This window comes from Crinia signifera, chromosome 2 (assembly GCF_055691185.1).
Source record: "Crinia signifera chromosome 2, ASM5569118v1, whole genome shotgun sequence".
Classification (NCBI taxonomy): domain Eukaryota; kingdom Metazoa; phylum Chordata; class Amphibia; order Anura; family Myobatrachidae; genus Crinia; species Crinia signifera.
Genome location: NC_139218.1, coordinates 189,392,638 through 189,415,225, shown reverse-complemented (window position 1 = coordinate 189,415,225; position 22,588 = coordinate 189,392,638). Strand labels below are relative to the sequence as shown.

At 44.5% G+C, this 22,588-nt stretch overlaps 1 protein-coding gene across 2 annotated transcripts; it reads right to left on the bottom strand.

Annotated features, from left to right (window-relative positions):
- Nucleotides 1-9,643: 9,643 nt before the first annotated feature.
- PTAFR (platelet activating factor receptor) lies at nt 9,644-16,612 on the bottom strand. 2 transcript variants are annotated; one of them, XM_083173415.1, is made up of 3 exons: nt 16,456-16,612; nt 12,021-13,032; nt 9,644-11,737 (listed from the first exon to the last, which is right to left on the bottom strand). In XM_083173415.1, the coding sequence occupies exons 2-3, from the start codon at nt 12,988-12,990 to the stop codon at nt 11,685-11,687; spliced, it is 1,023 nt and encodes a 340-aa protein (XP_083029541.1). In that variant the 5' UTR covers nt 12,991-13,032; nt 16,456-16,612; the 3' UTR covers nt 9,644-11,684. The 2 variants fall into 2 exon arrangements, with proteins under 2 accessions (XP_083029541.1, XP_083029540.1); XM_083173414.1 differs by having other exon boundaries at nt 9,644-13,032.
- Between the last annotated feature and the right edge of the window lie 5,976 nt (nt 16,613-22,588).

Genomic DNA, 22,588 nt, shown 5'->3' with positions numbered 1-22,588 from the left:
TTCACCCCAGATCAGTGGTACTCCCCAATCAGACTCACAAGAGCCTGAGTGGGCTGCAGGCATAAAGACAATGCTGCAGGCAGTGTCAACGCAATTGGCTGCAAATACAATGCAGACCAAAAAGGTGCAGCAGGACTTAACAGTTCTAGCCGCACGGGTGGATAATATGAACACCACCACGGGCCAGTCACGGAAGCGTGCTGCGGCCGCCATGTTGCCTGATTCAGATGAGGATCTGCAGGCGGGTGACGACATGGATGATAACGTGGATGACGGGGCTCTGATCCCTGATTCACAGTCATCTCTTAGGGGCCCGGAACCTCTTATTATAGCAATAAGAGAGGTTTTAGACCTTCCCTTAGCAGACATGCAGGAAGGTGACCCGTTTTTTGGGTCTCAAAGGAAACAGCAAATTGTTTATCCTGAACAAGTTGACCTTGATGAGACGTTTAAGGAGGCTTGGAAACAACCTGAAAAGCGTTTCCAATTATCTAAAAGGTTTAAGTCTAACTTTCCCTTTGATCCCGCCACTAGAGAGGTGTGGTAAGAGCCTCTGGTTGTGGATGCATCAGTGTCCAGACTGTCCAAAAAGGTGGTTCTCCCTGTCCCAGGGGCAGCAACACTAAAGGATAGTACAGACAAAAAGCTGGATACTACCCTTAAGTCCATGTACACTGCGAGTGGGGCGTCTCAGAGACCTGTCCTCGCCAGTTGTTGGATGGCAAAGTCCATTTATACATGGGCTTCCCAAATCCAGGAAGGCATGCTGGCCGATATGTCACTGGCGCAAGTTGGAGAGAGACTTCGCCATATCCAGGATACTGCAAAGATCCTATGTGACACTCAAAAGGAGCTTGGAGCTATAAATGCTCGCTCTTCCGCAATGGCAGTTTTGGGCCACAGGGCACTCTGGTTAAGACAATGGGTAGCTGATCCAGAGTCAAAGCGTAGTGTGGAGAGTTTGCCTTTTAAGGGAGAAAAGTTGTTTGGTAGCGAACTTGACGACCTGATATCCAAGGCTACAGCCGGCAAGTCGACTTTTCTGCCGACAGCTTCCACTCACGATAAACGTCCCTTTCAGGGGCATGCTTCCCAGTCCTTTCAGGCATCTCAGTCCTTTCGGCCTTCCAGGCCCAGGCAGAGGGCGAGAGGCTCCAGCTCGGCCGCCAGAGGGGGCCGCGGTAGGTTCAGAAAGCCCGCCAGCACAGGATCTCAGGATCGTGCCGCTAATGCCACCGCCTCTAAGCCTGCGGCATGACTCGGGTTCCGACCCTGGAGTCACTTGCGAGGTGGGGGGTCGCCTGTCAGCTTTCAGCCACGTGTGGTCAGTCTCTCTCCTGGATTCCTGAGAGATCTTATTACCAACGGCTACAGGTTGGAATTCGAAAAACCTCCCCCTCACAGGTTCTTCAACTCAGGTCTGCCGGCCCTACAGACAGATCGAGTGAACCTACAACAGGCAATACAACGCCTGCTAACGTCACGGGTCATCACACCTGTCCCATTGGGGGAACAAGGAAGGGGTTACTACTCCAATCTGTTCCTCGTGCCGAAGTCGGACGGCTCGGTACGCCCCATTTTAAATTTAAAGTCACTAAACCCTTTTTTAAGGGTTTACAAATTCAAGATGGAGTCCCTCCGGGCAGTAATAGCAACCCTGGAGCAGGGAGAGTTCTTAGCATCGCTGGATGTGAAGGACGCCTACCTCCACATACCAATTTGGGGTCCACATCAGGCTTTCCTGAGGTTTGCGCTGAAAGATCTGCACTTTCAATTCAGAGCGCTGCCATTCGGCCTGTCATCAGCACCGCGTGTGTTCAGGAAGGTGATGGCAGAAATGATGGTACTGCTCAGGAGGTCGGGTGTCAACATTATCCCCTACCTGGACGACTTGCTGATCAAAGCAAGGTCGGAACAGGTCCTGCTGCAGGATATAGCAAAAACCAGGCAGGTTTTATCCGAGCATGGGTGGATCCTAAATATCCCCAAGCCCTCCCTGACGCCGTCGCGTCGTATCCTCTTTCTGGGAATGTTCCTGGACACAGAGTTGAAAAGGATTTTCCTCCCTCGGGAGAAGATGGAAGCCATACAATCCCTGGTGATGGTGATTTTGGCAAAGCCTCAGGTGTCGGTTCACCAATGCATCCAGCTATTGGGCAGGATGGTGGCCACCTTCGAGGCCATTCAGTTCGGACGCTTTCACACCAGGGTGTTCCAACTGGATCTGTTGGCAAAATGGTCGGGCTCCCATCTCCTGATGTACAAGAGGATTTTTCTGTCGCATCAGTCCCGACAGTCCCTTCTATGGTGGACTCAGGAGTCGAACCTGCTTGCAGGTCGGAGATTTGGCATCCAGGATTGGGTGCGACTCACGACAGATGCGAGTCTGCAGGGATGGGGTGCTGTGACCATGGACAGAACCTTTCAAGGTCAGTGGACTCGGTGGGAAGCGAGACTCCACATCAATATCCTGGAGCTGAGAGCTGTATACTATGCAGTGTTACAAGCCCAGGATCTCCTCCAAGGTCGGGCGCTCCAGATACAGTCCGACAATGCCACAACTGTGGCCTACATAAATCGCCAGGGAGGCACGAAAAGCAGGACTTGCATGAAGGAAGCTTCCAAGATCCTGGCTTGGGCGGAAATGTACGTGGTGGCTCTGTCGGCCATCTTTATCCCGGGTGTGGACAATTGGGAGGCGGACTTTCTGAGCCGTCACGCCCTCCACCCCGGGGAATGGATCCTGAATTCACAGGTGTTTGCAGCAATTGTGGACCGTTGGGGCCAGCCATCGATAGATCTGATGGCATCCCGGTTAAACCACAAGGTCCCCATGTATTGCACAAGGACCAGGGATCCCTGCGCAGTGGCAATAGACGCCCTGACAATTCCATGGGTGTTTCCCTTGGTGTACCTGTTTCCACCCATACCACTACTGACAAGAGTTCTAAAAAGGGTTCGAAGTCAGGGAGTGGAAGCCATTCTTGTGGCTCCGGACTGGCCAAGAAGGGCTTGGTTCTCGGACCTACAGAGCCTGCTGATCGAGGATCTCTAAGTAGAGATCTACTCACACAGGGCCCTTGCGTCTTCCAAGATTTAGGGCGGCTACGTTTGTCGGCGTGGAGGCTGAGCGGAAAATCTTAGCTCAGAAGGGTCTGCATTCATCAGTTATCTCCACGATGATTCAGGCCAGAAAGCCGGTAACAAACACCCACTACTACAAGATCTGGAGAAAGTACGTGGGTTGGTGTGAGGAACAGAAGGTCCCCCCTGCGAAATTTAACCTGAACAGGTTATTGTGCTTCTTACAAGCGGGATTGGATTTGGGTCTCCGTCTGGGCTCACTAAAAGTACAGATTTCGGCCCTGTCCATATTCTTCCTATCTAATTTTCCACTCAGACAGAGCGGAGTTGAGAACAAACCCGCGTTTTCTCCCTAAGGTGATCTCTTCCTTTCACCTAAATCAGCCTATTGTAGTCCCGTCTGCGTCTAGTTCACCGGAGATTCCGGTATCTCTGGATGTGGTGCGTGTCTTGCGTGTGTATGTCCAGAGGACTTCAAGAATCAGGAAGACAGATTGTCTATTTATCCTGTATGACGCGCAAAAGAAGGGACACCCTGCATCTAAGCAGTCCATTGCTAGATGGATTAGGACTACAATCCACCAAGCCTATGTGACGGCAGGCATGCCGACACCCCCTGTTTTAAAGGCTCACTCCACCAGATCGGTGGGCGCATCCTGGGCGGCTGCTCGGGGTGTGTCCGCTCTGCAACTCTGTAGAGCTGCTACTTGGTCGGGGCAACACACCTTTGTAAAATTTTACAAGTTTGATGCCCTGGCCAAAGAGGATACCCAGTTTGGGCAGGCAGTACTGCAGCAGTCTCCGCACGTACCCTCCCTTTCTGGAAGCTTTGGGACATCCCCAATGTCTTAAGACCATTCCCAGTATCCCATCAAGGACGTTAGTGAAAATAGGAATTTAATACCTACCGGTAATTCCTTTTCACGTAGTCCTTATGGGATACTGGGCGCCCGCCCTGTGCGGGGGTCTGGCTGCAGCTTATTCTGCTGATTAAAGTTCAGAAGTTCACTTTATTGTCTTCTGGTTCTAAGGTCTAGTTCAGTGACCTTTGTTAAAAGAAATTCCACCCAGTTGGTGGTATTATAGTTGTTTTTTTATTTTGATGAATGCGGGTGTGCTGGCATGAATCTCACCACACTATTCACACTTATGTTTACATAGGTGACATATAAGTTATTCCTCTCATATGTACATTCTCCTTCGGGCACAGTTTTTCCATTAACTGGTTCTTGGGAGGGGAATCAGAGGGGAGGAGCCAGTACACCCAGCTTCAAAGTTATAGATGTGCCTGTCTCCTGCGGATACCCTCTAATACCCAATGTCTTAAGACCATTCCCAGTATCCCATAAGGACTACGTGAAAAGGAATTACCGGTAGGTATTAAATTCCTATTTTTAAAGCCTCTGACTCTTTTAGTTAGATTTTATTTACTTTTTTTTACTTCTTTTTGTAATTTTCTCTAGTTCTTCGCATACAATGGTGTTAAAACAATCAAGAAAAGATCCCCTACAATGGGTGGGGTAGAAGGTAGATGCAACCTTAAATTTCGATTGTGATAGGGTTGGTGTCAGCAACCGGTGCACTCTCTTTTTCCTTTTGAGCAAAAAAGCGTTTTATCGCCAATTTACGTATGTATTTTTGTATATGAAGAAATAAGTCGAAGGATGTGGGTTGAAAGGAAGGAGCATATTTGAGTCCTTTACTCAAAACACTCAGCTCAGCACTTGTTAGGGTGCGATTTGATCAATTGAAAATTTTAGTTTCCATTTCACTTTTATCACTGATAATGTTTTTAGTTGGATCTTTAACTTTTTTATTTTTATTTTTGAAGTAGCTGTGTCTATTTTGACCAGCTCTTTTACCTCTCCTTGTTTTTCCTTTGCTTAATTTATCATTCTGTTCCTCCGTCGCTGATCTAAAAAAGAAGGGTTCGGGGTCTCTGTCTGGTTGTCAAAAGAAGCATATCTATTAGATGTGCGCCAAATGGGGTCATAAGTGGAGATACTCCGCTGGTTATAATCATAAGGGCTTTCCATGTTCAATGACCTGGATTGATAATTATCAGCATTTCTATAATTTTTCGGTCTATATGGGGTATTGTTTGTACTGCGATCCATGCCGTTATAATTTGTGAACCTTGGAGGTCTATGATTATAATGAGTTCCATTGTTCCACTTATTTTTATTGTTAATATTATTTTTGTTATTATTATTTCTTCTTCTCCATACTGGTGGATTTTTAATAACTGGTTTTTCGTTACTCTCAGTAATGGTTACAATGGGTCTTTCAATGACAGTAACATTCTCCTGTTTAGTGTCCCTTTGGTATTTTCTGATTTTTTTTATCCCTTAACTCTTTCGTATTTTTTTTTTTTTTTTCAATTTTTGCTAATAAGGTTTTTTCATATTCTAAAAACTCTTTTTGTTCCTTAAATGGGACAGTGAGATTTTGTAAAATGTTAATCTCCGAGTCCAATTCTTTTAGAGATATATTATGTTCCCTAATGATTAGGCTCATCAATTTCAATGAACAATCCTCTAAGGTCAAATTTCACTCATTTTTAAATTCCTCTGTTGAGGTCTCAAATGAGGGAGGTTTAATAATTTTTAACCCTTTGGGGATTATTTTGGTGGCCATATAGTGTTCAATGGTAGCCACCTCCCACCAGATTCTATTTTCGGTACTCTTTACTTAGAACGGCGCCCACGATTTTGATCGTGGGCAATCGTTAGTAAAAAATCTTGGGCATCTCGGGCATTGAATGCACTAAAAAATCGGGTGCGATGCGACCGACGAGATGCCCGCGATTTCCCATAGGGAACAATGTTAAATGTCTCAATTGACCCAATTTTCCTGTTCAATGCCTCAATTGACCCGATTTTTCCATAGGAAACAATGTTAAATGGGCCACAGAGGCCAAATAGGCACCCTGAAGTGTATAATGGCCACCCGAATTGTTAACGCCACCCCACGATCAACGTCAACCCAAAGCGTGGCGAGCGGCGGCGGTACGCGTCCTACGACCTTTTCATACCCCCACTATCCACGTCGGCATGGAGTTGAGAATAGAAAGTGTGGCGAGCGCAGCGAGCCACCGAGCCCGAAGCGTGGCGAGCGCACGCGGACAGCTGTGAAGCCCGCGAGGGGACGCGGATACCTGTGAAGGTATCCGCGTCCCCTCGCGGGGCTCGCTGCGCTCGCCACGCTTTGGGCTCGGTGGCTCACTGCGCTCGCCACACTTTCTATTCTCAACTCCACGCCGACGTGGATAGTGGGGGTATGAAAAGGTCGTAGGACGCGTACCGCCGCCCCTCGCCACGCTTTGGGTTGACGTTGATCGTGGGGTGGCGTTAACAATTCGGGTGCCCATTATTCACTTGAGGGTGACTATTTGGCCTCTGTGGCCCATTTAACATTGTTTCCTATGGAAAAATTGGGTCAATTGAGGCATTGAACAGGAAAATCGGGTCAATTGAGACATTTAACATTGTTCCCTATGGGAAATCTCGGGCATCTCGTCGGTCGCATCGCACCCGATTTTTTAGTGCATTCAATGCCCGAGATGGCCATGATGGGCGCCCTTCTAAGTAAAGAGTACCCTATTTTCTTTTAACATAGTTTTTTCTATTTTTTGAAATAGACTACCAAGATTTTCATCCGATACATTAATTATATCATTTGAAAACGTATTTCTGATGAGATTATTTCTCGAATCCCTAATAGTAAACATATTTGCAGCAACCTTGGTTGATTAGGATTCTAGATATATCATCTTGGCACATATTGTACTGCCTAATATTGAATACATGCCATTGGTATCTCTCCAATAAAGATAAATGGATATAACAGACTACAGCTACCCGATGTGTGCATAATCGAACCCAGATAAACTTAATACCAACTATAACAGCACCTTGCTGATTACACTCTATTTATGTCGGCCAATGTGTATGGCTATACTGACACTCGGAGTGCGGGGTTCTGTGTATAATTAATAAATTATTTGCTACCTGTATTAAACAGAACTCTGTGAACAACACACACTATTAGGGCACTTGCCGTGATATACTAATATCTGCTGCAGGGCTCTGCTGATAGATATACCATCTTGGCACATATCTTACTGCCAAATTTTGAATACATATCACTGGCACCTCTCCAACAGAAATCTATACAACATTCTAAATAACGCTATTTTTGAATTGTTCCAATCCTTTCTGATAAACTGGCAGCGGACAGGACGCCGCCCGTATCCAGACTAGTGCATACTTACTGCCAACTTGAAGGAATAGGGACACGGTTCCCATTTCAGTGGACTAATTTAGGAATATCCACTGCGTTCTAGACACTTTTTTTGGCATCGCCACAGAGTTACACTAATTAGTTTTGTGGCCATGCTGAAACTGATGCAAGGCATGCTGGGATGTGTAGTTCATCAACATCTGGAGGGCCGGTGTTGCCCAGCCCTGCACTAACCTAACAAATAGATAACCCTAACTCTCTCTAACCCCCGCCATGCTAGGAAGTCCGATTCCTTTTTATTCAATTTTGTCTTGTATTATATGTGTTTTATGTTCGCAATACCTTTTAGTACACTAATAAAAGTTAAATTTTACTTTATTTTTCTTCTCCTCGGTGCACCGCAAACCAGGCACTCTGTTCTTTCTCAAATGTTTATAAGGGATTCATTTGGGCTGCACCAAAGCCGGTTATAGAAGTGTTTGGAGACTGCTCTGATCTTGCTGTTATATCCATTCCTGCTGGTTAACCTCTTGATACCTGAATCATGGGAAGCTACCTCTGGCTACCTCCAGGCTGCTCATTCCCTTCTCCCCTGCAAGCAAGTACCATCTAGCTTTTGTTATACTGTTTATTGGTAGGGAGTTTAGCAGACATTCATAGCTGTGTGAGGTCCGCTTCTCAGTTTGGGCCTGTGCTTAGGCTGTGGCTTTAGGCCACACAGTTCAGTGTATGTATATACCTTAGTTATTACTGTTTGTCCATGTCTCTATAGTCTGCGTTTGCATTTATTCTTGTTATCAGTCATTGCACCTTCCTTGTCTAAGTCTTGCTCACTTTGTCATTGTTCAGTGCTCTGTCTCAGTTAGCCTGAGTTTATGTATCCTAGTCCTCGCTTCTTTTACCCCTTCTTGTCTCTTAATCCTATTGTTTAGTTAGTTTCTGTAGGCAGTGTAGTTCCATGCTTGCTGCTCCCTACCGGTAGCTGCCCGGGGCCCTTTGGGTTAAGTCTACACTGCCACTTGCTGATGAAAGACCAGGCGGCATACAAGTACCGGTGGACATTTACAGTCTTATGGGAAAAGGGCTGTTATTGGCAAGAAAGCTCGCTTGTGTGCTCTGTGGACTTAGACCTGGGTGGCTACCCAGAAGACGTCCAGAGGCCCCTCGGCTGAAGACCTGCAGTCCAGTATCCATAGTGGTCCTACCCTTTCATCTGTTCCGTCACTCTTCAGGCGTTTCCCAGGAAAACCCTGCTAGGGTTCACTAACACTCCCTGGTGAGTGTAACAGATTGCAATATGAGACACATTCCCATGCGCCTCACAGTCGCAGATTCTATTGGCTGCATTGAATATTTGTTGCAGCCCATAGCCCCTGCTAGGATCACATATGATACATTGTATTCAAAAGGACTGCCTACAATGTATTGGGAGCCACCGGGTGAGATGGCGGGGTTTCGCATGTGAAGCACTGCATGTGATACCTTGCCTAGTGGATGGGGGATTTATGTCATAAAATATAACAGACTAACCATGAGTAGTTCTAGCAATGAATATTGAAACTGATGCCATCTAGTGATTAAATAGTGCACACATTGTCATCTTGTAGACTTGGTTATTTTTACATGTTGATAGTTCTGTTATACATTTTTTGTATATGATTTTGTGATCATAGCTCTCTGTTGTAGTTTAACCTATACCCTACTACATAACTTTGTGTATTTGTTCTTGTGTATCAATAACAAACACCTTAAATAAACACACTAAAAAAGTGCACCATTTGTATGCAGTGTCACTTCCTGATAAGTGATAAATGTTTTTTTTACAGTTAGAATAATCATTTTATTTGCATAGTACTTTTGTCCCATGGGAATATAAAGGAGAGAATTGAATTAGCCCTATTAATTTTAATGGGAGTGAAAAAAGGGGCAAAGCCCCAAGGCTACTTCAAGAGCATCTTTATTTCATTTGTGAAATCAATTTGTTTTGGGGAGTTAACCATAGAATCCACTTTAAAATGTTTGCAAAACGCAAAAACATTTCTATTCAGGTTCAGACTGGAACAGAAATCCCCATTAAGTGCAGGGTGCCTTTTGGGAAAATTGAATGCGATGTATTAGCCTACAGTAAATACCTGCAGCTAATTGTTTATAATCTGATTGATCTCAATATTTATTTTTATATTTTCCATGCATGAAATGATGTAAATGTGGTAGCTTGTACTGGAATCCAGTAGTATGTTATGATCAAAATATTGCTATATATACATCTCCAATAGTGTAAGCATCAACTGACACCAAGTTTTAAACTCCTGTGAAATTTGATAATTAAAGTGAATGCTTTATTTACAATAAAATAAGTACAATATTTAAACTCAGTTAATTGAGTCAGACATTTAGACAGTAGATATTTACATATGACTTTACATATTTTAGTTCCAAACAACAATTTATTTTATAATGTACATGTAAGTCCTCACCATTTAAAGTCAACACAGACTACACTTAAGGCTTGATCCAGAGGTACGGGATGCAGTCAAAATCCCGACATTTAAAATCCCGACAAGGTCAAACTACCGACATATAGAATGTACAGGTGAAACGGTCAACATGACTTTCTGTCGACAGGTTGCGAGGTCGAAAAAAATTTTTTCCACTGTTTTTGACCCATGTGCTGACAGGCGGTATTTCATGCCCTACCATCCACTAGGGCGTGGTGGGAGAATAAAATAGTGTGCCCAAAGCATAGCGAGCTATGCGAGGGGCTGCGGTTCACTTCCAACTGTGTCCATGTCGACCATCTCGACATTCGGGTAAAAAAACAGTGAAAAAAAAGTCATCCAGAGGTACACGTAGTTCATGCACGGCTGTGATTACCCATGTATTCTCAAATATGTAATTGCCAATTTAAGCATTCCTCCTGTATAATTCATGCAGCGGACTGAGCAAATCCTGCAATGCACACTTCAATTAGCAATGCTGAAGTGGACTGGTGGATCCGATCTCTCTACCATCAATGCACCATTGGTTGCAACATCCACTCCTCCATCTGTGCTACCTGGCTCAGAGTCTCTCATAACTTTTTTAAGATTATGGGGCACATTTATCATGATCGCGTTTACAATGCGATCTGGGCGGAATATTACCGCCCAGGATCGCATTGTAAAATGCGATCATTTTGCCCCCATGTAACATCTGGCAGGGCGCAAGGACAGGGCTCCGAAAGGAGCCCGTCCCTGCGAAGCCCTGACCCGGAAGCCGGGGGGTATGCACATGCGCAGTTATGCGCTGACCACCCCCCCCCGACCCCGCTGACCGCACTGCTGCTCGGGCAGTGCGATACGTAGCCATAGGCTACAACGGGCTATCGCCACGTTAGAATGGCGATAACCCAGGATTGCGATGCCGGGCTGCCTGATGTTGATACATCGGGCAGCTTCGCATCCCCCATAGAAACCTATGGGGGATGCGGCCGGCGGCGCTTCAGTGGGGATCGCAGCAGGGATCGGAGATTCCTGCTGCAGTCCCTTTTAATACATTTAGGTGATACTTAATATTTGCAGCTAAACCCCGGAAACTGGTGTTTTCGGGGATTTAGCCGCAAATATTGCTTGATAAATGGGCCCCATAGACATTGAGACTGCAGTGCTGCAAACTAGATTGCAATCACATAATGAAACACTTCCTCTCTTAGCAAATACTCTAAGTCTCCACTCTGAGTTGCCTATGGAATATATAACTCTCTCAAGTACACCAATGTCTTAAGTCCATAAAAAAAATAATTGTGTAACACAATGGGGGAAATTTACTAAGATGGGAATTAGACTTCACATGTGATGTTGCTATGGGCAACCAATCAAATCCTGTCTACTTTCTTCTAGAGGGTGCTAAATAAATAAGTCGATTCTGATTGGTTGCCCATAGCAACATCACATGTGAAGTCTAGTTCCCATCTTAGTAAATTTCCCCCAATATGTCAAATTTCTGCAAAGATGAACACAGACAATGCTGGGAATGGATGTTCTACAATGGTATTTGGTCTGCAGACTACTAATTGCAGTAACAGATACATGTGGTCCTCTTCATTTAATATTTATAACTGCATTACAGAAAGTGCTGCTAGGTTTTAAAGTACTGTTTACAAGCTTGACACCTCTGATGGCTACATGGAGAAGTTTTTAACCCTTTGCAATATTTACCAGCCCAAATGCATTGTGATCAGCAACAGCTGGTCAGAAACTTGTAGTGGTGACCGCTACATACTGTTCTATATCCTTTGATACAGACTTGGTTATTTCTAAATGCAGATGGTATTTAAATAAAATAAAAGTTCTTTGTTGATTCCGTTACTTCTTCACAACTCAAGGGGCTATACTGAGTTTCTGCGGATCCTCTGTTGCTGGCAACTGATCTCCTGAGGGCACAGAAAAATATACTGTATACAGAAGAGTGTCCATTGCAATATTCAAATAGTTACATTCAATCTTAAATTAAAAAAAAAAACAATAGATAGATAATATATGTATAATCTAACAGACTTCAATCATCTATCCCTGCTGTCCTTAGCCAGCCAGCCATATTCAAACGCTACCTCTACTATTAACCATCTTTTTCAAGCTAGAGGTCATATGTACTAGTGTGCCTTAACGGCAGGGTGCCTTCAGTGTTTGTGTCAGTGGTGTTTCTGGAACACTTACGACTTCTTCTCATGGTCTGGATGCGCTCAGATAGGTGTTTCCTGAACTTCTTGGTGAGGAAGCAGTAGATGATGGGGTCCAGCATGCAGTTGGTGCTCATAAGGCACAGAGTTATTTGGTGCGCATCATTTAAGCTCTGACGGAAGCCACAGTCCTTTTCATGCCACAATCGCAGAACTGTCAGAGTCCAGGGTCCATGTACAATGTGGTGCGGGACAAAACATATGACAAAAACACCTAGAACAGCAACCACCATGTACAGAGCACGTTGCTTCATTTCCGCACTCTGCTTGGCCTGCACTGTTTGGGTGATTAAAGTCCGGAAAATGACCAGGTTGCATATAACAATAATGAGGAATGCAAGAAAGAAGGCACCAATCAGAATAAAGTGAATTATAGCCACAGGATTTCTGTTGTCGATGCTGTATCCCTCAAAGCATTGAGTGTAGTTATATCCATCTTTACTTTGCATTTGGTTGGTGCCAGGTACAACAAGAAAGTATAATGAACTGCCAAATATGAGAATCCACACGCATATGGAGATGCACGTACCTCTAACTCTGGCTGTGGATTGGGCTGTCTCTACAGGTCGGGTCACAGCCTGATATCTGTTATAGCTGATGACCCCGAGAAAGGCTACTGAGCAATATGTGTTGATAAAGAAGAAACAGCCAGCTATATTGCACAGAAAGTCAGGCATGAGCCAATTCCCTCTATTATAGTAGTACACAATCCAGAGAGGTAGTGTCACTAAAAACAGGAGGTCGGCCACAGTCAGATTTATCATGAATATTTTAATTTCACTCAACCTCTTGGTAGGGTAAAGCCTGCTAAACACCCACAGCACATAGGCATTTGCAATGAATCCAAAGATAAATATAATGCTGTAGGACACCGTGAAGAGTGTATATCTGAATTCTGAGTCCACAGTGCATGGGTCTTCTGGGCTGGCATTTGCCTTCACAGACATTTTCACTAAACTCAGATTTGATGGTCACTCCCTTTTTGGATCCTGCAATGAAGATAGAAAAGTACATAATAAGACAGACGTTTCTGAGAATCTACAACTTCAATGCAAAACGCAGGGCAACTGTCTTTGACCAAGTCATGATATTACGATTTTTACGAATATAGCAATATTGTTATTGGCATGCTCTGTATAACAAGAGCAAGAGACCAGAAAGGTTTATCCTCCATATCGGGTAAGGTATAGCTCGCAGACCATGTCTAGGTTGACAGCAAACTGTCAACATGCACAAACAGCTGAGTACATGGACCCCCAACTATTGTACCGCTACTGCTGCCTTCGGCACACTTTACCATTCCTAGTCGAAGACCACATGCATGGTAAACTCATGTTGACCTTTCCATGTTTTGTCCATGACATGTCGACATTTTGCTTGTGTTGACCTTTTGGTGCTGACCTAATGACTATTAACATACACATTGTTTGTCAGCCATCCGGATACCTTCCACATTAGACCCATTTAAAGAAATATAATACCCATTTCAGACCACAGAAATAACCTGGGTTGTTGCCAAGTTGACCTGGCAGGGTTCGCAAAAACGCGCTATAGCGCGTATTTTACCCTAAAACGGTCCCCGGGGACTCAGTTTTTAAAACTAAAGGGGTCTCCGAGGACGCGCTACTGTGCTGAACCTGTGAGCCGCTGCGAGCCAATCACTGCAGCGGCTGCCGGGACCCAATCATTGAACAGTGGCCGTCCGGCAGCCAATCACTGTAGGTTTTACAGGTTGCTGCCGCTGCGCACCCTAAAGCCGCGCGCCCTGTATTTTGAGAGCATTATGAGGCTTGCTCAATAACCTGACTCTCCGCAGCCTGTCAGTGCACATGGTGGTCATCTGAGAGCAGCCTTACAGCGCATATGCACCGGGGTGGCGTCACTCTTATGCCAGCAAGTCTGGGAGTTCTCTGCATCACTCCGGCAGGTCCGATTGCTGACATGGGTGCCGACGGTATCCCGGCTACAAGTAAGTCTCAGAAGGGTAATTGGACACTACAAAGAGTAATTGCAGACCAGCGACCGTGGATCCTCTATTTGGTCTCTCAGCTCTATGAATGAGGCCATTCTCTCCATGAGTGGCCGCAGACTGTCCGATTTGGGACGCTCTTGTCACTGACTCGGAACCTCATGTTGGGAATTATTCCTGAGGGGATAATGGATTTCGTTATTCATTACCGTCAGGCATGCCTTCCTGCTCTGGTGCCCATAGCGAGAGCCTGCCTGGTAATGGGCGTCCTGCCGCTGGGTGCTAGTGTGACAGGTACCAATGGTGGGATGGGAAGACATGAGTGGGTCACCCACAGATACCTCATTATGGTGTCATCCTGCCTGTCCTATAGAGGCATTGGCCAGTCCACCTCCCTATACTTCATACAAGCTCTCCTCTGTCCTATAGAGGCACTGGCCAGTCCCCATACACCTCCCTGTACTTCATACATGCTCCTCTCCTCTATCCTATAGAGGCACTGGCCAGTCTCTGCACACCTGTGTAATTCATATATGCTCCTCTGTCCTATAGAGGCACTGGCCAGTCCCCATACACCTCAGTGTAATTCATACACGCTCCTCTCTTCTGTCCTATAGAGGCACTAGCCAGTCCCCATACTCCCTGTTTTCAGGTTTATATAGTTTCTAGTATATATGTATCATTATGCGCGTGGGCCAATTGATACTTCCCCCCGACCCACATGTGCCATGCTGGGGAGAAGGGGAGAGGAGGCTTTATGCCGTTGGGACCCAGAAAAGGTCAGGTACAGTAGGACCCCAATTTTTAGAAGTGAAGGGTCCCCGGGACCCACTTTTTTGGGTGGTTTTCGCGAACACTGCCTGGGTCGAGATGCGGTATAAAAGCACCAAACCTGGGTCGACCAACAGACCATCTCAGTTTATAAGAAGGGTTAAACCCCAGGTCACCCTGTGTATAATGGTTGACCTGGGTTAATGTGAAAGCAGTATTATACTCCTTTCAGATAGAAAAGTCTGAAAATCTTAGCAAATACACAGCATTTCAAATGCCGTGTCATTTTGCCGGGAGCAGCCTGACCCCCGTTCACACAGAAGAACAAATTATCGTGTTGAAAATTTCTACCCTGTAATTTGCTGAATAACAAGGGTATTTCTTCTGTGTGAAAGGGTCAACCCGGGTCATAAATCCCACGTCCTCGATCCTGCTCAATTCCAGGGTCGGAGACATGGGATTTATGACCCGGGTGTGCCCTTTCACACAGAAAAACGACTCGTGTTATTCACGAAATTACCGGGTAGAACTGCTTCACCCAGTAATTTCGTTTTCTGTCTCAAAGGGGTTTTAGTCATGCATAATTCTACCCCTTATGAAGGGATTCAGTATTGAATCCCGGCGGTCGGGATCCCGGCGTTCAGAATCCCGACAGCCGAAATGCCGACAAGGGGGGGACGTGGATCGCCCCCCCCCCCTTGCGGGCTCGCTGCGCTCGCCACGCAGCGGGCCCGGTGCCTCGCTACGCTCGGCACACTAATTTATTCTCCCTCCAGGGGTGTCGTGGACACCCACAGAGGGAGAATGTGTCGGCATTTCGGCGGTCGGGATTCCGGCGTCGGGAGTCTGAACGCCAGGATCCCGACCGCCGGGATTGTAACTGCATCCCTTATGAAGTAGTATGTTCATTAGGTTCAGGAGGTGCTTCCACTAATTAAATTGATTAAGTATATGTATACATAGGGAAACATTTTATTTTAAATATAAACTCAATTTCTCTGATATATTATGTTACTAATTCACTGTTGTTTTTCATGTTGGAGATTTTACTTCTTTTAATCAATAGAATAAAAGTCTGCAGATGTTTTATTTTCTGCACTACCAAGAACAACTGATGTTCCTTTTTTTATTTTGCAATTTCTGTATTCGGTATAACCACGTACACAAACCTAAATGGAAACCCCCTGTATTTTGGAGCTATGGGCCAACTACCTCTTATTTGTGATCTTTTTTTAAAGCATCAGCAGCTTCCAACAGAGACACGGGGGTAAATTTACTAAAATTGGAGCCCTATTAAAGATGAGATGTTGCCCATACCAACCAATCAGATTCTACTTCTTAATTATTTAGCACCTTCTATAAGATAATAGATCGAACCTGATTGGTTTTCTATGGGCAACATTCAATCTTCAATAGAACTCCCATCTTAGTAAATTTACCCCAAGAGCTCTGTTGAAGAACTATATATGCAGTATGCCGAGATAGTGGCTTCATAAAATGAATGAAATGAAGAGGTCTAGTTTCTGAAACCATTTCCATTGGAACACATGTAAATATGATAAATATATAGAGCATTTAACTTTTCAAAACTACTTATATATATCTGATGTTCCTACATATCCATTATTGGATAGCAAAGTCTACAATGCAGAAATGGAAGAGCAATAATTACCTTATCTGTGATTCCTTTTCAGAGTATGATAATTATGTTCTGTTACAGGATACTGTTGCTGCTACATCCATATGATCAATCTGTGATGTGAGTCCTTTGCTGGAAGCTACTTTCAGACAAGGTAAATGTGAGGAAATGCCAGTGAACAGGAAATCTGCAACTTCACATAAAAAAAAAAAAAAGAGAGAAGTGGTAAGACGTAAGGGGTGTTTCATAAATCTGTGTTTTCATCACAGTCCTCAGCACTGTCATCATGAATAGGGCTTCAGCATATCTAGCATACCTCTAGGGGATATAGCTTCAGACATGCTTTGGAGGATATGATTTACAGTACAAAGGGCTTAGATGTGATTTTTAAATAAAGACAGTAGTAAAACATCTCTTGTACATCTAATTTTGTAGTGAAGGGTTTACGTAGCCCCAGCGCAAAGGCATGTAATACCCCTTTTACACTGCACGAATAACCTAGGTTATTGCCAGGTCTACCCAGGTCTCGGATCGGTGTACAATGATTCTTAAAAATAACAGGGTTGCGTTAATCAGGAATCCGACCTGCATAGCTGCCAGGGTGAAAAACCCAGATAGCCTGCAGTGTAAACAGATGACCCAAGACTTCGGACCAGGACAAGCTTATGGATAGCCGGGTCATTAGTTCCAAGCACCAGCTTGAGGTTCCAGGGCGGGATGTACTAATATCCGCTGCCCATTACTGCCCCCCTCTCGGCTCGGCTTCACATGTTTATTTATTGCATATGCACTAACATATGCAATTAGTAACGCAAGGGACAGCTCTAGCGATATGAGCTGACTCCTTTAAATGCGGCTCTAGCACTGGACTTCCAGGTCTTAGTGCGCATGCACTAAGTGACAGCGCAAGCCGTGGGGCATGTTGGGAGGGATCCATGATGGATCCCTCATACAGCGCTGTGGTAACTAGCCCATAGGCTTCTACAGGGAATCGCCAGCTTTTGCTGGCAATTCCCTCTGCAGCGCTGACCCTGCGGAGGGGGGGTACAAAATACAGAAATGCAGTAAAAACCCAGATAATGGGTTATTACTGCATTTTAGCGTTAGTGCATCCCGCCCTCAAGCTGCTGTGAAACGCCTTATAATTCTATGTTACATTACCCATGTCAGACCAAAGTTCTTGGTGGAAAAGGGGTATAAAATTCAGCATTGGCTGTGCAGCACAGTAGATATATCTAGAGATATTTTGGCGCATTGTGCTTTGTGTACAGGCGATCTGCTGACTGCCCGTACAGCCCCGTCGGGAGCTACCCATGATTAACAGTCCAGTGGGCAGATGTATGCAAATGCACCCGTCCACTTGTGATGTCAGTTCCGACGGATCAGGCAGTGTGAATGGAGAACACACTGCCCGATCCATCTGTAGATATATCTATAAGTGTGTACCCATCTTTAGAGAGCAATAGGGAAGAAAGGGGACATGCAAGCTTATGTACATTAGGTTGTAGAGAAATAGAAGCACCTGGCACCAATTCAAAGGCTCCACAAACTGACTGCATGCAGCTTTAGACAGAGGATATTGCTCAATCTGATTTATATTTATATAAATCAGAGCCTGTTACAATAAAAGATTATTCTTTGAACGAAGTCTACGTGATATTGTTGAAACATCGGAACTCTACTTCACACATTCAATGATGGTAATATCATGTTGATTGTATATACGGGCTAGGTGGTACTAATAGAGAGCACTCCTGACAAACCCCCCTTCTACATATATATATATATATATATATATAGCCTGCTGTTGTACTGAATTACCACAGATTTTGTCAAATTGATTCCAATATATGACCGTACTATCACTGTATTTTTTATGAGCCGTGTTGTTGGCTTTTATTAAATTTTTATATTGTGGAAAAAGTTGTGTACTTTCACTCTTAAGCGCACTCTGTTCCTGATATATATATATACTTGTATGTTTGGCCGGGCACGACCTCCAAATAAATTGCTGGTTGGTTGCCTTCGTCCTTTTAATGTAGACTTCTGTGGGGTAATGACGCGGCACTCCAAACTTGTAAATTTCCAATTTCTTTATTGAGACAAACAGCAACGTTTCAATGCAGGTGCATTTTCATCAGGCTCTGATGAAAATGCACCTGCATTGAAACGTTGCTGTTTGTCTCAATAAAGAAATTGGAAATTTACAAGTTTGGAGTGCCGCGTCATTACCCCACAGAAGTCTACATTAAAAGGACGAAGGCAACCAACCAGCAGTTTATTTGGAGGTCGTGCCCGGCCAAACATACATACATACATACATACATATACATATATATATATATATATATATATATATATATATATATATATATATATATATATATATATATATATATATATATATATATATATATATATATATATATATATATATATATATATACACACATACATACACACACACACACACACATACACACACTCAAGGGCCCTTATTCTGTTTCACTCGCAAAGGCAAATCCTTCTCAAATGGACATAACCGGGTGCACTGCAGGTGGGGCAGAAGTAACGTGCAGAGAGAATTGGGTGGGATTTACTTCAAAGTGAGCTCTATATTGTAGTGTAAAAAAAAAGCAGTCAGTATTTTCCCTGCACAGAAACAAAATAACTCACCCAAATCTAAATCTGTCTGCACATGTTACATCTGCACCCCCCCCCCTTAAGCGCACATGGTTGTGTTAATTTCAGAAGGAATTTGCCTTTGCGAGTGAACCAAAATAAGGGCCAAGATAAAAAGAGAAAAAAGCGCTGGCAATCAGAGATAGTTTTATTAACCTTTATTAGTCTTTATACTTCTAAAAACGCACCAAAGAACCTTTACTTGGGGTGTTTAAGTACTAAAGACCTCCAAACATCACTAATAAAACTATTTTATATACATCAATCTCCTTCTAAAATACATAAATCAATATAAACAATAGATCTAATGCATGGTATTGTATCACAGACCTTAATAACTCCAAGAGTCCCTAGTGTACAAAATACCTTCCAATATGACCTTCTCCAGGAGGGACAGAATGCTCTCTTCCTGGACTTCCCTCTTATACCCCTTTCACATCACACCTAATTGCCGGGTACAAGCTGGTTTATTGACGGTTTAACACAGTAATTAGTGCATTTAGTGCGATGTGAAAGGGGTTACCGGTTACAGCTAACCTGGGTAAAAAGCAGAGTTATTACTGGTTAATTTCCCGTGGTGCTGTGCAGTTCACACTATGGAGGAGGCAGTGCTTGGAGCAGCGCCAGCTCTAAGCGCTGCCTCCTCCCCCGCCCCCATTGATGCGCCAACGTGCCCCCACATGGCGTCAGCTGTTTCAAAGTCCCGGTGCACCCCTGAATTTGCGATCTGAAAGCGGTATTACTGTATAATTATCATCACCTGTGGTGAATCACCTTTCTTATCAATGAACCTGTTTAAAACAAGTGACTTTAGTCAGAAATTAAGAGGGAAGTCCGGGCACATGTCCCTCCTGAAATGGGTCATGTTGGGAGGATTGGTAACAACAGCTTTATGTGGCTTACACACATTGGCCCTTATTCATTCTATATACAGGGGTGGGGTCCTGGTGTGCACACCAATTGAGAGGTGCGACCCGGCGGAGACCTTTCAGTAGAACTGCATACAAAGTCAAAGGTGCAGGTGCACAAATTAAACTCCCAATTTCAAAAATTTTGCAATAAAATTTTGCATTTTTAGCGAGGGTCTTCGCTTAGTTATGGCCATAAGTAACGGCTTGCCCACCGCGACCAGGTGACCTCATTAGTCGGGCAAGTCCCTAACATTTTCGTAGGTACAAATCTAGGGCTCAGGGCACCCCAAAATGGTGCAGCTGAGTGACCCCAGGGCAACACAAGACTGAAAGAAATATATAGTGAAACAAAGTGAGGATAGGTTAGTGAGAGAGGCTGCTAAAACATAGCAGGGGTAAGTAAGTGAGAGGTAAAAAAATGAGAGATAAAGTAGTGAGAGGTGAAGTAGTGAGAGGTAAAGGTTAGAAATGAATTACATTGAAATAAAACACACAATAGGGATGAAAGTGAAAATAAGTGTTAATTTGTGTTGCTCCTGAGGCCAAACAGCCACACCAGTCCAGGGGGGCCCACAACCCAGAAATGCACCCCCCCATCTCATAATCCATTAAACATTTGTGCAGGTCTCACCTTGCTCTGCATGCAGTCTAAGAAATGTCAGGAACCTAATTAAAACCAATATATAGGACAGGTGGGCGTGGGTGCTACCACCAGGCGCAGAAGGGGTCTCTGGCCTTCTAATGTGTATGGAAATACACGGCATTAGATATACAGGGGTGGGGTGCACACCAATTGAGAGGTGCGACCCTGCGGAGACCTTTCAGTAGAACTGCATACAAAGTCAAAGGTGCAGGTGCACAAATTAAACTCCCAATTTCAAAAATTTTGCAATAAAATTTTGCATTTTTAGCGAGGTTCTTCGCTTAGTTATGGCCATAAGTAACGGCTTGCCCACCGCGACCAGGTGACCTCATTAGTCGGGCAAGTCCCTAACATTTTGGTAGGTACAAATCTAGGGCTCAGGGCACCCCAAAATGGTGCAGCTGAGTGACCCCAGGGCAACACAAGACTGAAAGAAATATATAGTGAAACAAAGTGAGGATAGGTTAGTGAGAGAGGCTGCTAAAACATAGCAGGGGTAAGTAAGTGAGAGGTAAAAAAATGAGAGATAAAGTAGTGAGAGGTGAAGGTTAGAAATTAATTACATTGAAATAAAACACACAATAGGGATGAAAGTGAAAATAAGTGTTAATTTGTGTTGCTCCTGAGGCCAAACAGCCACACCAGTCCAGGGGGGCCCACAACCCAGAAATGCACCCCCCCATCTCATAATCCATTAAACATTTGTGCAGGTCTCACCTTGCTCTGCATGCAGTCTAAGAAATGTCAGGAACTTAATTAAAACCAATATATAGGACAGGTGGGCGTGGGTGCTACCACCAGGCGCAGAAGGGGTCTCTGGCCTTCTAATGTGTATGGAAATACACGGCATTAGATATACAGGGGTGGGGTCCTGGGGTGCACACCAATTGAGAGGTGCGACCCTGCGGAGACCTTTCAGTAGAACTGCATACAAAGTCAAAGGTGCAGGTGCACAAATTAAACTCCCAATTTCAAAAATTTTGCAATAAAATTTTGCATTTTTAGCGAGGTTCTTCGCTTAGTTATGGCCATAAGTAACGGCTTGCCCACCGCGACCAGGTGACCTCATTAGTCGGGCAAGTCCCTAACATTTTGGTAGGTACAAATCTAGGGCTAGCCCAAATCTAGGGCTAGCCCAAAATGAGCCCAAAATGAGGTCACCTGGTCGCGGTGGGCAAGCCGTTACTTATGGCCATAACTAAGCGAAGAACCTCGCTAAAAATGCAAAATTTTATTGCAAAATTTTTGAAATTGGGAGTTTAATTTGTGCACCTGCACCTTTGACTTTGTATGCAGTTCTACTGAAAGGTCTCCGCAGGGTCGCACCTCTCAATTGGTGTGCACCCCAGGACCCCACCCCTGTATATCTAATGCCGTGTATTTCCATACACATTAGAAGGCCAGAGACCCCTTCTGCGCCTGGTGGTAGCAACCACGCCCACCTGTCCTATATATTGGTTTTAATTAGGTTCCTGACATTTCTTAGACTGCATGCAGAGCAAGGTGAGACCTGCACAAATGTTTAATGGATTATGAGATGGGGGGGTGCATTTCTGGGTTGTGGGCCCCCCTGGACTGGTGTGGCTGTTTGGCCTCAGGAGCAACACAAATTAACACTTATTTTCACTTTCATCCCTATTGTGTGTTTTATTTCAATGTAATTCATTTCTAACCTTTACCTCTCACTACTTTATCTCTCATTTTTTTACCTCTCACTTACTTACCCCTGCTATGTTTTAGCAGCCTCTCTCACTAACCTATCCTCACTTTGTTTCACTATATATTTCTTTCAGTCTTGTGTTGCCCTGGGGTCACTCAGCTGCACCATTTTGGGGTGCCCTGAGCCCTAGATTTGTACCTACCAAAATGTTAGGGACTTGCCCGACTAATGAGGTCACCTGGTCGCGGTGGGCAAGCCGTTACTTATGGC

Coding starts and splice junctions, on each gene's coding strand:
- PTAFR (XM_083173414.1), bottom strand. CDS start 12,990: ATGTCTGTGAAGGCAAATGCCAGCCCAGAAGACCCATGCACTGTGGAC.